The 14,028-nt window shown below is 48.9% G+C and overlaps 1 protein-coding gene across 1 annotated transcript in view; it reads left to right on the plus strand.

Annotated features, from left to right (window-relative positions):
- Window positions 1-14,028, plus strand: part of dgat2 (diacylglycerol O-acyltransferase 2) — a 106,926-nt gene that overhangs the window by 42,667 nt on the left and 50,231 nt on the right. Inside the window, exons 3-4 of the mRNA XM_072477432.1 lie at window positions 1,370-1,477; window positions 6,815-6,885. Coding sequence (XP_072333533.1) covers window positions 1,370-1,477; window positions 6,815-6,885 — 179 coding nt within the window. The remainder of the gene's footprint in view (window positions 1-1,369; window positions 1,478-6,814; window positions 6,886-14,028) is intronic.

Here is a 14,028-nt window from a genome sequence, read left to right on the forward strand (position 1 = left end):
TAAATGTTTTCATGTTTTAAGTTGAAAATTGAAAGCTGTCCATCTAAGAATGTTTGTTTGTTTATAAATGGTCGTATAATTGAAGTGGGGTTGGGATGTCAATGTATGTTTTAAGGATAACGTCAACAGAGATAGGTTTTTAATGGATATGGTGAATTTATGTTTTAGCTATGTATTAGACACATAGCTAAAACATAAATTCACCATATCCATAAAAAATTTGATGAAGATGCAGAAACCTTTTTTCTTTTTAAATGGTTGAAATTGGAATATGCAAACTTCAATGGCCATTCGTGCCTCCAAACCTATTTATTCAGTTAGATTATTGCTGACCTGCAGGTTAACTCCATCTATCCATCTTGATCCTATCATCTTTACCAATCAAACATGGGAGCCCAGAATGGGGATGCTAACATCACTATCTTGGGTCTCAGTCGATAGGTTGTTTCATAGATTATCATAGAATTTACAGTGCAGAAGGAGGCCATTCGGCCCATCGGGTCTGCACCGGCTCTTGGAAAGAGCACCCCACCCAAGGTCAACACCTCCCCCCTATCCCCATAACCCAGTAACCCCACCCAACTCTAAGGGCAATTTTGGACATTAAAGGCAATTTATCATGGCCAATCCACCTAACCTGCACATCTTTGGACTGTGGGAGGAAACCGGAGCACCCGGAGGAAACCCACGCACACACGGGGAGGATGTGCAGACTCCGCACAGACAGTGACCCAAGCCGGAATCGAACCTGGGACCCTGGAACTGTGAAGCAATTCTGCTATCCACAATGCTACCGTGCTGCCGTGTTGATGGTTCCTAGTTAACTAGACTAACTCTTGTCAATTTTCAGGTTGGCTAATATCTGCTGTGAATACACCATTCCACGGTGAGGTACAGTATGTGTTACCGGAGTGATTATCTCGGATGAATGAGTTCAAATCACACCATGGCAACTGGGAATTTGAATTTGGTTAATTAAATAAATCATCCGCCTGGTTCATCTGTGTTTTTCAGGGGAGGAATGTTGCCATCCTTTCTCTGTCTGGTCGCGATGTGATTCCAGGCCCACGGCAGTGTGGTTGGCTGTTAATTGTCCTCTGGAATGGCCTAGCTATTTAGTTGTGCTCAAAAAGGTGGCTTGTTACCACCACCTTCTCAAGGGCACTAAACGAGGCCTTGTCAGTGACACCCACAGCCTAAAAACCGCGAGGACAAAGCTCTGGTGATATAATATGGTGACGGATTAGCTGATGGGGACTCCCCAAGAGCGGAAGAATATTCCATTCATCATCGTTACGATATCTCTTGATTTTGATCTTAGCCAATTCATCTTCTTGAGCTTGATTTGTGCTCTGATTTCACATTACAGGGATTACCAGCACCATAATCTTGTGTTACATCTTCTTCACTAACCTCTGGCCGATTGCAGCTTTATACTTTTCCTGGCTAATCATCGACTGGAATACACCAAACCAAGGTTAGAAACTAGGGCACGGAGTTGGGGTGAGAGTAGGTCGGGCTTCTATCTGATCTTGTGCATGTTCTTTTTTCCTGGAGAGAATGTATATTCTTCATTTGGCAGCTTTGCCATCAGAGTAAAGCTGTAGGACAAAGCAGTCCACTACATCTACAAGATGCACTGCAGGAACTCGCCAAGGTTCTTTAGACAGCACCTTCTAAACTCAAGACCTCCATGACTTGGGACAAAGCCAGTAGTTCCATGGGAACGTCACCACTCCTCCAAGTCACTCCGCATTCTGACTTGGAAATACATCACTGTTCCTTCCCTGTCACTGGGTCAAAATTCTGGAACTCCCTCCCTAACAGCACTGTGGGTGTACATACACCACATGGACTGCAGCGGTTCGAGAAGGCAGCTCACCACCACCTTCTCAAGGACAATTAGGGATGGGCAATAAATGCTGGCCGAGCCAGTGAGGCTCCCACGCAACAATTGAAATGTTTATAAATCTTTGTGCTGCAGATTCTTGCCTATGGGTATGTTGTCCGTAAATTATCTGACATTTCAATCAGATTATTATGAAAACGTTTTATCTAGGTGCCCTTATTTGCGAAATGAACAAAGGGCAGGTTCAAGATGCAACCCAAATTTATTCACAAACACAATAAAAGTTATTCTCCCAAATATTATCTGCCCAAGTTTCTAAAGCTACTGTGCCGATGAACTGGACCGAGCTGCAGGTCCAATCCTCTGAGCCTCTGACATCTCAGGGCCCTTGTCTGCGAAGGTGGAGGCTCGCATGCCTCTTTGGTCCACCGTCGAGTCTTCCCCGTGCGGAGTCTTCGCTGTGGAGGGTCTCTGAGTTGTCTCTTCATATTCCCCCTCTTCACGTCCTTCCAGAAGTGTCTCTGGCCCTCAGCCACATGAAGTCGCTGGGCGGAGGTCTCAACACCCAACGGAGTTGCTGATTGCAACTCAGCCGGACTGCAGGAACTCTTTCCCACCCCCACCCCTCCCCCAGGGGTCCATTCTCAGCTGCATTGTCCACATGTTAGGTAATTTGGACATTCTGAATTCTCCCACTGTGTACCCGAACAGGCTCCGGAATGTGGCAACTAGGGACTTTTCACAGTAACTTCATTGCAGCGTTAATATGAGCCTACTTGTGATAATAAAGATTATTAATATCATTATTATGTAACCTACTCCTATATAAGGTAATTGGGGGGGGGAGGGGGGTAAATATAGGTGCCAGAAAGTCTGGCTGCATCTGGGCAATCCGCCGCAGTCGATCTAGCGCCAGAGACCCGGGTTTCAATTCCAGCTTTGGGTGACTCACATACTTTCTCCCCGTGTCTGCGTGGGTTTCCACCGGGTGCTCCGGTTTCCTCCCACAGTCTAAGGATGTGCAGGTTAGGTGGATTGGCCATGATAAATTAACCCTTAGTGTCCGGGGATGTACAGGTTAGGTGGGGTTATGGGGATACTGCGGAGGAGTGGGGTAGGGTTCTCTTGCAGATTCGATGGACTGAATGGCCTCCTGCACTGCAGGGATTCCATGGATCTCCTGTTTACAGGACAAGTCCAGATTTGCCCTGGCTGTCTGTGTCTATCCAGTGTATTCGAACCTGGCTGTTTGAATTCCCATCAGGCATGTCTGTAGTTCTGATTGTGATTTGATTTAAAGTGTCCAATTCTGAATTTAAAGTGTCCAATTCTGAATTTAAAGTGTCCAGTTCTTTGTCGGGCTTTTGGCCATTTTACCACAGGGAAAAGGAGGTAAGGTTGTTGATGTTCACCTTCCCATGATTCAACATAAGAAATAGGAGCTGTGTGAGGCCATTCGGCCCTTCAAGCCTGCTCCACCATTCAATAAGATCACGGGTGATCTACCTCCACTCTATCTTCCTGTTCTATCCCCATATCCCTTAACTCCCTTTGAGAATTATAGAATTTTGGGTGCTGTCTTCAATATATTCAGTAACTGAGCATCCATAAGCTCTCTGGGATTGAGAATACCAATGATTCATAGAATCCTTACATTGCAGAAGGAGGCCACTCAGCCCATTGTGTTCATGCTGACCCTCTGGAAAAAGCACCCCATCTAGGACCACTCCCCCGCAAACCCATAACCTTTGAGCAATTTACCATGGCCAGTCCACCTAACCTGCGCATCTTTGGACTGGGAGGAAACCGGGGCACCCGGAGGAAACCCACGCAGACACGGGGAGAACGTGCAGACTCGGCACACAGTCACCCAAGGCCGGAATCGAACCCGAGTCACTGCTGTGAGGCAGTAGTGCTAACCACCTTGCAGCCCACAAAATGAGGGCTCATCCGGGATTTGAATCCAGGATCTCTCGTACCCTAAGCGAGAATCATACCCTTGGACCAACAAGCCAGCTCACAACCCTTTGGGAGTAAAGAAAGTTCTCCTCATCTCAGTCTTTAATTCACAGTTGGTGTCCACATGTTCTACTTCCTGCGGCCAAGGGAAGCCTGTTCTCAATGCCTGCCCTGTAAATCCCCTTAGAAGTTTATATATCTCAATAGCTCACCTCTTATTCATTCTTCTAAGCACCAGAGAGTATTGGGCTCGTCTGCTCAGTCTCTCAATGGGGTTATTCAGTGAGCAACAAAGTTTGGACGGTTTGGGCTTGTATCCGCTGGAGTTTAGAAGAGCGAGGGGCAACTTGATTGAAACATATAAGATAAATGTGAGGTGATGCATTTTGGCAGATCGAATCAGGCCAGGACCTACTCAGTTAATGGTATGGCGTTGGGGAGAGTTATAGAACAAAGAGATCTAGGAGTACAGGTTCATAGCTCCTTGAAGGTGGAGTCGCAGGTGGACAGGGTGGTGAAGAAGGCATTCGGCATGCTTGGTTTCATTGGTCAGAACATTGAATACAGGAGTTGGGACGTCTTGTTGAAGTTGTACAAGACATTGGTACGGCCACACTTGGAATACTGTGTGCAGTTCTGGTCACCCTATTATAGAAAGGATATTATTAAACTAGAAAGAGTGCAGAAAAGATTTACTAGGATGTTACCGGGACTTGATGGTTTGAGTTATAAGGAGAGGCTGGATAGACTGGGACTTTTTTCCCTGGCGCGTAGGAGGCTTAGGGGTGATCTTATAGAGGTCTATAAAATAATGAGGGGCATAGATAAGGTAGATAGTCAACATCTTTTCCCAAAGGTAGGGGAGTCTAAAACTAGAGGGCATAGGTTTAAGGTGAGAGGGGAGAGATTCAGAAGGGCCCAGAGGGGCAATTTCTTCACTCAGAGGGTAGTGAGTGTCTGGAATGTGCTGCCAGAGGTAGTAGTAGAGGCGGGTACAATTGTGTCTTTTAAAAAGCATTTAGATAGTTACATGGGCAAGATGGGTATAGAGGGTTATGGGCCAAGTGCGGGCAACTGGGACTAGCTTAATGGTAAAAACTGGGCGGCATGGACTGGTTGGGCCGAAGGGCCTGTTTCCATGCTGTAAACTTCTATGATTCTATGCTCAGTCTCTCAATGGGGTTATTCAGTGAGCAACAAAGTTTGGATGGTTTGGGCTTGTATCCGCTGGAGTTTAGAAGAGCGAGGGGCAACTTGATTGAAACATATAAGATCCTCCGGGGTATTGACAGGGTGGATGTGGAGAGGATGTTTCCTCTTGTGGGAGAATCTAGAACTAGGAGTCACTGTTTGAAAATAAGTGGGCGCTTATTCAAGACCGAGATTAGGAGAATTTATTTTCACTCAGAGCGCCGTGAGCCCCTGAAAAGGCTTTGGAAACCGAATCTTCGAATGTTTTTAAGGCAGAGGTGGATGGACTCCTGCTGAGCAAGGGGGGTCATAGGTTATTGCGGGTAGGCAGGATGTGGGTTTGAGCCAACCATAATCTTATTGAATGGCGGAGCAGGCTCGAGGGGCTGAGTGGCCCCCTCCAGCTCCTAATTCATATGTAACAAGGACCGGGGAGATTGCAGTATTGATTCATCGTCTCTTTTATATTGGCTGAGATGTTTGGGAGCAATGAAAGACTTTCAATTTTCTGTTTTTAACCCCCCCTTCCTTATTTATGGGGATTAAGACCAGGCACTTCCTTTTCCCGTTCACAGAAAGTGGATATGGGTGAAGGTGGGTCTTGCCCAAGATGTGTAACCCAGTCAAAGAGCCTGCCAAACATTCGCTGCTGAGGATCCTGCATAATTAATAGACCAAAATAGCATACAGGGTCGTTGGCTTTACAACTGGATGCGTAGAGTGCAAAAAAACAAATTAAATTTACGGTGAACATTTGTAAATCGCTGGGTGTGTTCCAGCTGGAGAATCCCATCTGGGAGACTCGTTTTAGGAAGGAGAGAGCACCAAGGAGATTCACCAGAATGGTTTGGGGGATGAGGGCTTTAGTTCTATCGGCAAACGAGAAAATTATGCTTGGTGTCCTTGGAGAAAAGAAGGTGAAGAGAAGATATCAGAACGGTGAAGGGGTGTTGATGAAAATAAGGAGAACAAAGAAAGGTACAGCACAGGAACAGGCCCTTCGGCCCTCCAAGCCTGTGCCGACCATGCTGCCCATCTAACTAAAATCTTCTACACTTCCTGGGTCCGTATCCCTCTATTCCCATCCTATTCATGTATTTGTCAAGATGCCCCTGAAATGTCACTATCGTCCCTGCTTCCACCACCTCTTCCGGCAGCGGGTTCCAGGCACCCACTACCCTCTGTGTAAAAAAACCTGCCTCGTACATCTCCTCGAAACCTTGCCCCTCGCACCTTAAACCAATGTCCCCTAGTAATTGACCCCTCTACCCTGGGGAAAAGCCTCTGACTATCCACTCTGTCTCTGCCCCTCATAATTTTGTAGACCTCTATCAGGTCACCCCTCAACCTCCGTCGTTCCAGTGAGAACAAACCGAGTTTATTCAACCGCTCCTCATAACTAATGCCCTCCATACCAGGCAACATCCTGGTAAATCTCTTCTGCACCCTCTCTAAAGCCTCCACATCCTCTGGTAGTGTGGCAACCAGAATTGAACACTATACTCCCAAGTGTGGCAGAAACCGTTTTCAGTGGCAGGGCAGTGGTTAACTCGGAGGGCACGGATCTGAGGCAGTTGGGAAAACATACCAGGGGAAGAGTTTTTTTTAACGCAGCGAGCTTCGATCGGGAACGCGCTGGTTGAAAGGAAGCACATTCAACGGTAAATGTCAGAAGTGAATTGGATAAATACTTGCAAAAGGAGACACTTGCAGCACCGCAGGAAGAGAGCAAGCGGGAGTAGCATGCACTGAGCAAGCTAAGCAAGTTACATTTTCGAGATCATTTGGGGGAAAATAAATGCATCCTCTTTGCAGGAGGTCGGAGATCAAAGTGGGTTCGGAACTGGGCGGTTTGGAGATACTTCCGCGAATACTTTCCCGTCAGAGTGAGTACTTGGGTTTTGTCATGATTTGATCGCATGTGTAAATGAGGAAGACTTGCTGAATATATTTTGTTTCCCCTTCCTAGAATGCCTGGTCCTTGTTCTTCATTCTTCCCTTGGCGAGAAGGCAATTTGGCATCATTAAATGTGCATCTTCCAATCATTCTTTTGAGAGTTTTAATTAAATTGCATATATATTGTTGCATCTTACATGCCTCCCAATCGACTTGTAAACTCATTTCAGTGAGTCGCTGTGGGATTTCCCGTGTCACAGACACCGGTATCATGCCCTTCGCTAATCAGATGGTCATGGGCTCAAGCCTCCCTTTGGTGAAAAATGCAGCCTGACGCTCCCCGTGCTACATTCCTGTGCAGGAGGAAGCGCTGCACTAAGGGATGCGCCTTCTTTTGGATGGAGGCCTGTCTGTCCCCTCAGGTATACATCAAAGATCCCCGGCGCTATTTTGAAGAAACGCAGAGTTGACCCTGGTGCCCTGAACTAATATTTATCCTTCATCTAATATACAAAATCACATTGACTGGTCATTATCTCTTTGCTTTGAACTAGTTGGCTATGATTTCTGCATTCCGACATTGGCTAGACTAGGTTGTGAAAGGTGTCATGTAAATGTAGCCCTTCTATTTAAAAGCGATGTAAAAAAAAAAAAAACATTTATTTTTTCATCATCGTTCTTTGGACTTAAACTCCTATTCATTCCTCACCCCCTGACCCCAATTTACTGTTCACTCTCTGGCCTCAATCCATCGGCCTCCAGTCTGGCAGTGTCTCAGTTTATTTCGTTAACATATTCTAATCTTTTAAGGTGCCGCTATCAGCACCCTCCTTAGCCTTGATCTCGCCTCCATTTACATTTCCTTTGTCTTTCTCTTCACACTATCTTTGTCAATCTCCACCTATCGCTGGCTCCATATCCAAGGCCACCGCTCCATGCATCCCCCCCCCCCCCAAACAGTGTGAATCTGACCCCTATAACGAAACGGTAGCTCCCTTCTCTCTCCACAGACAATGTCAGACCTGCTGCGATTGTCCAGCATTTTCTGTTTTTTTTTTATGTTTAGCGTGCCCAATTCATTTTTTTCCAATTAAGGGGCAATTTAGCGTGGCCAATTCCACCTATTCTGCACATCTTTGGGTTGTGGGGTTGAAACCCAGGCAAACAAGGGGAGAATGTGCAAACTCCACACGGACAGTGACCCAGAGCCGGGTTCTCGGCGCCTTGGGACAGCAGTGCTAGCCACTGTGCCATCGGGCTGCCCTCTAGCATTTTCTGTTTTTGTCTCAGTTTATTTTGTTCTGTCCAGGGATGTGGGTATCGCTGGCAACCACCACATGGGCGGCACGGTAGCACAGTGGTTAGCACTGTTGCTTCACAGCGCCAGGGTCCCAGGTTCGATTCCCGGCTTGAGGTGTGGGCTTGGGTAGGGTGCTCGTTCCAAGAGCCGGTGCAGACTTGATGGGCCGAATGGCATCCTTCTGCACTGTAAATTCTATTAAAATTCTATGAAACCACCCCAGGCTGCCATGAAAGCCCCGGAGAATTCCGGCCCTCTTTTTTTTAGATCTACTAAGCTGGATGGAAGTTCTGTCTCAAATATTTCTCCAAGTGCAATATTTGTGTATATATATAGCCTCCCCGAACAGGCACCGGAATGTGGCGACTAGGGGCTTTTCACAGTAACTTCATATGAAGCCTACTTGTGACAATAAGCGATTTTCATTTTCATTTTGTATAGGTTTGATCAGGGAGCTGTGATTTGGTGCGTCATGCATCGAGCTAACTTCATTCCAATGAATGCTTCTTTTTTTAAAATATGAGATTGGTGGGCAGCACGGTAGCATAGTGGTTAGCACAATTGCTTCACAGCTCCAGGGTCCCAGGTTCGATTCCCGGCTTGGGTCGCTGTCTGTGCGGAGTCTGCACGTTCTCCCCGTGTCTGCGTGGGTTTCCTCCCGGGTGCTCCGGTTTCCTCCCACAGTCCAAAGATGTGTGGGTTAGGTGGATTGGCCATGCTAAATTGCCCTCAGTGTCCAAAATTGCCCTTAGTGTTGGGTGGGGTTACTGGGTTATGGGGATAGGGTGGGGGTATGGGCTTGGGTAGGGTGCTCTTTCAAAGAGCCGGTGCTGACTCGATGGGCCAAATGGCCTCCTTCTGCACTGTAAATTCTATGATTCTATGGTATGCATTTGAAATTTGAATTCATGGTAAGTTAGAGCTGGGGGGAGTCGCAGATCTAAAACTTGCCCTTTATTATCTAGGATCGCATGATGCTATTTTGAAAGTGCCTGGGGAATTTGCCCCGCTCTCCTGTTGTCAATGTTCATGCCTTGACCGGCATCTCTTAATGCAGATTGTGTGATCGTTAACACATTGCTGTTTGTTTGGGATCTTGATGTGTGTGTTTCCTTCATTACAACTGTGACCGCACTTCAAAAGGTTCTTCATTGGCTGCAAGTCACTAATAGATGACTTCAGGCTGTGAGTGGAACACGATTGACGAACAAAACTTCCTTTCTTCAGCTCCGCATTCATGTTTGTTTTGCTGTCCTTGAGGAGTGCGTGAGGAGGGTTCTGATTGAGCTCGTAACTCAGGTTGGGGACACGGCAGCATTTCCGAAGAGACTGGTGACCAGGAGCGGTCCTTGTTTTTAATTGTGGTTTTCCAAAGTGCGGGTGGTAGGCTGGTGTCCGGTGGGTCGCGGAGCGATCAGTGGCAGCGTTCCCGCAGTGGCCCTCATCATGGGAGAAGCACCCAACGGCCGCTGCCGCCATTTTTATTGGGAATGTCGGTCACTGTCGCCTTTTTAACGAGAAGGCAAGGAGAGCGCAGTCTTCAGGCCATACACAGCAGCAGTGAGCAAGTGACGCGCCCTGCACCCTTGACCTCCAGCACCACGTATCCATATGCTTTCGACGCCAAATCATGGAGTAGAGCTTCTTCCATTTTCTAGCTGCTGGCAAGCAAGGCAGAGCACTGTGAAGATGAATCGTTTTCTTACAAGAAAGAGACACAAAGAGACCGTGTACCTACTGGTATCTGAATCAGCTGGAGAGAGCTGCGCAGGAGAGTCGAGAGCGGGACAGAGCAGTGCCAGTGTTAGCTTTGTGCAGAGATCCCGGGCCTCTGGTGAACTGCCTACAAATAAGAAGCTTGGACAAAGAGTCATCCAGACTCGAAACGTTAGCTTCCTTCTCTCTCCACAAATGCTGTCAGACCTGCTGAGGTTGTCCAGTATTCTCTGTTTTTTGCTACAAAGAAGAAACCTAACTCGAGAATAAAGCCGTATGAAGATGATTTCTTGAGGTCCGGTTTTGTCAATTGTGCCAACTCAAATACGGATGCTAGATGATGTGTGTTGTGTGCAAAGAAGTATTGACAAATAAGAGAAGTCTCAGATTTTGGATGTGAAGTGGTGGGTGAAAATTTCCGTTTTGAGGTTGAGACACGAGAGTCAGTTATTAACTTACAGCTGATGGCAAATAAAAAAAATTAAAATAAAATAAATAAATAAAAACTTATTGAAACATTAAAGATAAGTGAACATGACGTGGGTTGTGAAGGTCGGCCGGCGTGGGGTGTGACGGTCGGCCGGTTGGTAAAAGTGGGTCCAGGGGAATAAAAGTTTGATAAACACTGGAATAGCGCGCAGAAAAGGTTCACAAGATGGATGAGGGTGTTCAGTTAAGTGGATGGATTGGAGAAGCTGGGAAGGTCCTGCCTGGTGGAGGGAAGGCTTAAGAGGAGATTTGATAGAGGTGTTCAATTCCCAAGGGTCCTGGACAGAGCAGCTAGGGAGAAACTGCTCCGACTCCTGGAAGGATCGATAGAACCAGGGAACACGGATATAAAGTAATTGGCAAAAGAAACTATGGCGGCATGAGGAAATCTTCCACGCAGCGAGTGGTTAGGATCTGGAATGAGTGAATGGGGGGGGTTCAATCAAGGTTCAATCAAGGCTTTCAGGCGGAAATTGGATTATTATGTGAAAAGGAAGAATTATCAGGACCACGGGGAGAAGACGGGGCATGGCACAAGGTGCACCGTCCCTCAGAGCTGGGGCAAACTTGGTGAGCTGAATGGGCTCTTTCAGTGCTGTAACGGTCTGCTGGGGTCCCTTTTAAGGAGTGCCAGGCTGCACAGAGACTGATTTTCCTAGCCCACCTTGCGGAGAAAGGCGAGAGAAAAGATGGGAAGCAAGTACGTAATGGCACGTGGACAGAAAATGACAGAATTTAGACAGGGACTGATTTCCAGTTGGTTTTAGTCTCTTCCATTTCCTTGCGAAAAGCGGATCCATCACAAAACTCCGCTTGTAGACTGCTTTACAAGCGTCGGGGTCAAGAGAAAGCTCATTGGGACAGTCAGCACTTCTCCTGAGGCTGGGAAAGGTGGTGTGGTGGTGCAAATTCTTTCTTTCTTCCACAATTTTTCAAGTCTGGGGGCGAGGAGATGAATGCAGCAAAGCGCATTGGGGGGCAGTGCTCTGTTTCTCGATTGGGCAATGACTGTTGCGCAATCGAGCATTTGTCGTGGACAATGGAAGTTACAGGTGCGATTTACCACCAAGAAATCAACGTCCCGTCTTGGGCGCGTATAGCCCCGCTATCACACGGAACCTTTTTTTCTGTCCTTAGTTGGGAGCGCCCTGTCGATGCCGTTGTGTGCTACCTGGCACTAGCTCATCTCGTCAGTGCAGGAAGAGATCGTGGCGCCATTCTTAAATGCCACCCCCACCTCTCAACCTCCTCCCCGCCCGCCCGGACTCCCCACCGCAGCCTCCGGACCTCCCAACGTCATCTTGGAGGGTCCTCGAGCCCCCCTCCCCTCCCCCACCCAACCTGTTAAGGGCGGGGCCTCCCCCGGGCCCAATCCCTGGCATGAGTAACCTGGCACTGCCAGCCTGACACCCTGGCTGTGCCACCCGGGCACCCTGGCAGTGCCCAGAGCCCGACCACCCGGAGGCCTCCGATGACCTGGAGATCTCGTTGGATCTCATGAGGCGCTCTGAGCGTCGCAAATCCCGCAATGGACCTCTCACGATATTTGACGGCCTTGTTGGGTGCCACGAAGCCAGCATCTGCTCATGGTGCTGCACTATGAGTAAACGGATTCCCTTCAACAGTTGAGCAGTCAGTGGGGCCCAGTTCAGCTGCACATTAACCTTCACACTGTATTGTGCGGCATGAATGGGATTGAAGGGGGTGGGGGTGGAGGAAGGTGGTGGCGAGGGTTTAATCCACACACCAGTTCCAATGTCAGGCATGTAGCTTAATGTCTCCCCCCGCATAACTAGTTTCGTCTTTACTTTCGTAAAAGCAAATTAAGAGCGGCGCTGGTGTTAAGTGCAGGGGGAGCTTAAAAAGAAAAACGCACAAGAAGGAAAATGATGCACTGCAACAGTACAACTTAACCATACTGATGGCCTTGCACACACAGTATCTCATGAAGGTACCTCTGTGTTCCTAGCTGTGTGCGTTTCCCATACAACATCCAATATTATATAACTATGAACTAAATCCAGCATGGTAGCACAGTGGTTAGCACGGTCGCTTCACACATCCGGGGTCCCAGGTTCAATTCCCGGCTTAGGTCACTGTCTGTGTGGAGTCTGCACGTTCTCCCCGTGTCTGCGTGGGTTACCTCCGGGTGCTCCGGTTTCTTCCCACAGTCCAAAGCTGTGCAGGTTGGGTGGATTGGCCGCGCTCAACTGCCCCTTAGTGTCCAAAAGGTTAGGTTGGGTTACAGTGTGGGCTTAGGTGGGGTGCTCGTTCCAAGGGCCGGTTCAGACTCGATGGGCCGAATGGTCTCCTTCTGCACTGTAAATTCTATGGTCGTTATCATGCAAAGGGTGTTTGTCCAGGTTTTGGAAAACCATTTCAGCTTCCGCTGTTTGAGATTTGGATTTTAACCAGCCACTTTTTTGTTTTAGCGATAACTTGTTTTTAAGGGAGGCTGTTTTCTGCAGATTGGTGCGGCTGTGATGGTCTTTACTGTGCAGGAGCATGCAAACCCCGGCCAATAGGGAGTTTGCGCGGGGTCCTGAGTTCTGTGCCTGTTACTTGTCTGCCTTTGTCTTTATCCATAAACCCCCTTTTAACCATTGGAAGCCTCCTGCGTTTGTCTCGAGACAGCACAAGTTCCTACTAGAATCCTGGCCAATTGTTATCCCTTGGCCAACAGCTCATCATCAATTTGCTGTGCGCAAATTAGCGTCTGCTGTAACGATGACCGCAGTTGCATTCAGCTCCTTTTCCAAACACGCGATGTGAGGGCGTCGCGGCTGCGCCAGCATTTGTTGCCCATCCCTAATTGCACCGGAATTTAGTGGCTTGTTGAGCCATTTCAGGGGGCAGTCCGTCAACCACATTGCTGTGGGTCTGGAGTCACGGGCGACATTCTCCGACCCCCCCGCCGGGTCGGAGAATCGCCGGGGGCTGGCGTGAATCCCGCCCCCGCCGGTTGCCGAAGTCTCCGGCACCGGAGATTCGGCGGGGGCGGGAATCGCGCTCGATTCTCCGGCCCGGATGGGCCGAAGTCCCGCCGATAAATTGCCTGTCCCGCCAGCGTAAATTGAACCCCTACCTTACCGGCGGGACAAGGCGGCGCGGGCGGGCTCCGGGGTCCTGGGGGGGGGGGGCGCAGGGCGATCTGGCCCCGGGGGGTGCCCCCACGGGCGGGCCTGTGCCGTGGGGGCACTCTTTCCCTTCCGCCTCCGCCATGGTCTCCACCATGGCGGAGGCGGAAGAGACTCCCTCCACTGCGCATGCGTGGGAAACTGTCAGCGGCCGCTGATGCTCCCGCGCATGCGCCGCCCGGAGATGTCATTTCCGCGCCAGCTGGCGGGGCACCAAAGGCCGTTTCCGCCAGCTGGCGGGGCGGAAATTCCTCCGGCGTCGGCCTAGCCCCTCAATGTTGGGGCTCGGCCCCCAAAGATGCGGAGCATTCCGCACCTTTGGGGCAGCACGATGCCCGTCTGATTGGCGCCGTTTTGGGCATCAGTCGGCGGACTTCGTGCCGTTTCGGGAGAATTTCGCCCCACATGTAGACCAGACTGGGTAAGGAAGGTAGACTTCCTTCCCTTCAGGGCTTTAGTAAACCAGAAGGGTTTTTACGACAATCAACAA

Source organism: Scyliorhinus torazame, chromosome 15 (genome assembly GCF_047496885.1).
Source record: "Scyliorhinus torazame isolate Kashiwa2021f chromosome 15, sScyTor2.1, whole genome shotgun sequence".
In the NCBI taxonomy this organism is placed as follows: Eukaryota; Metazoa; Chordata; class Chondrichthyes; order Carcharhiniformes; family Scyliorhinidae; genus Scyliorhinus; species Scyliorhinus torazame.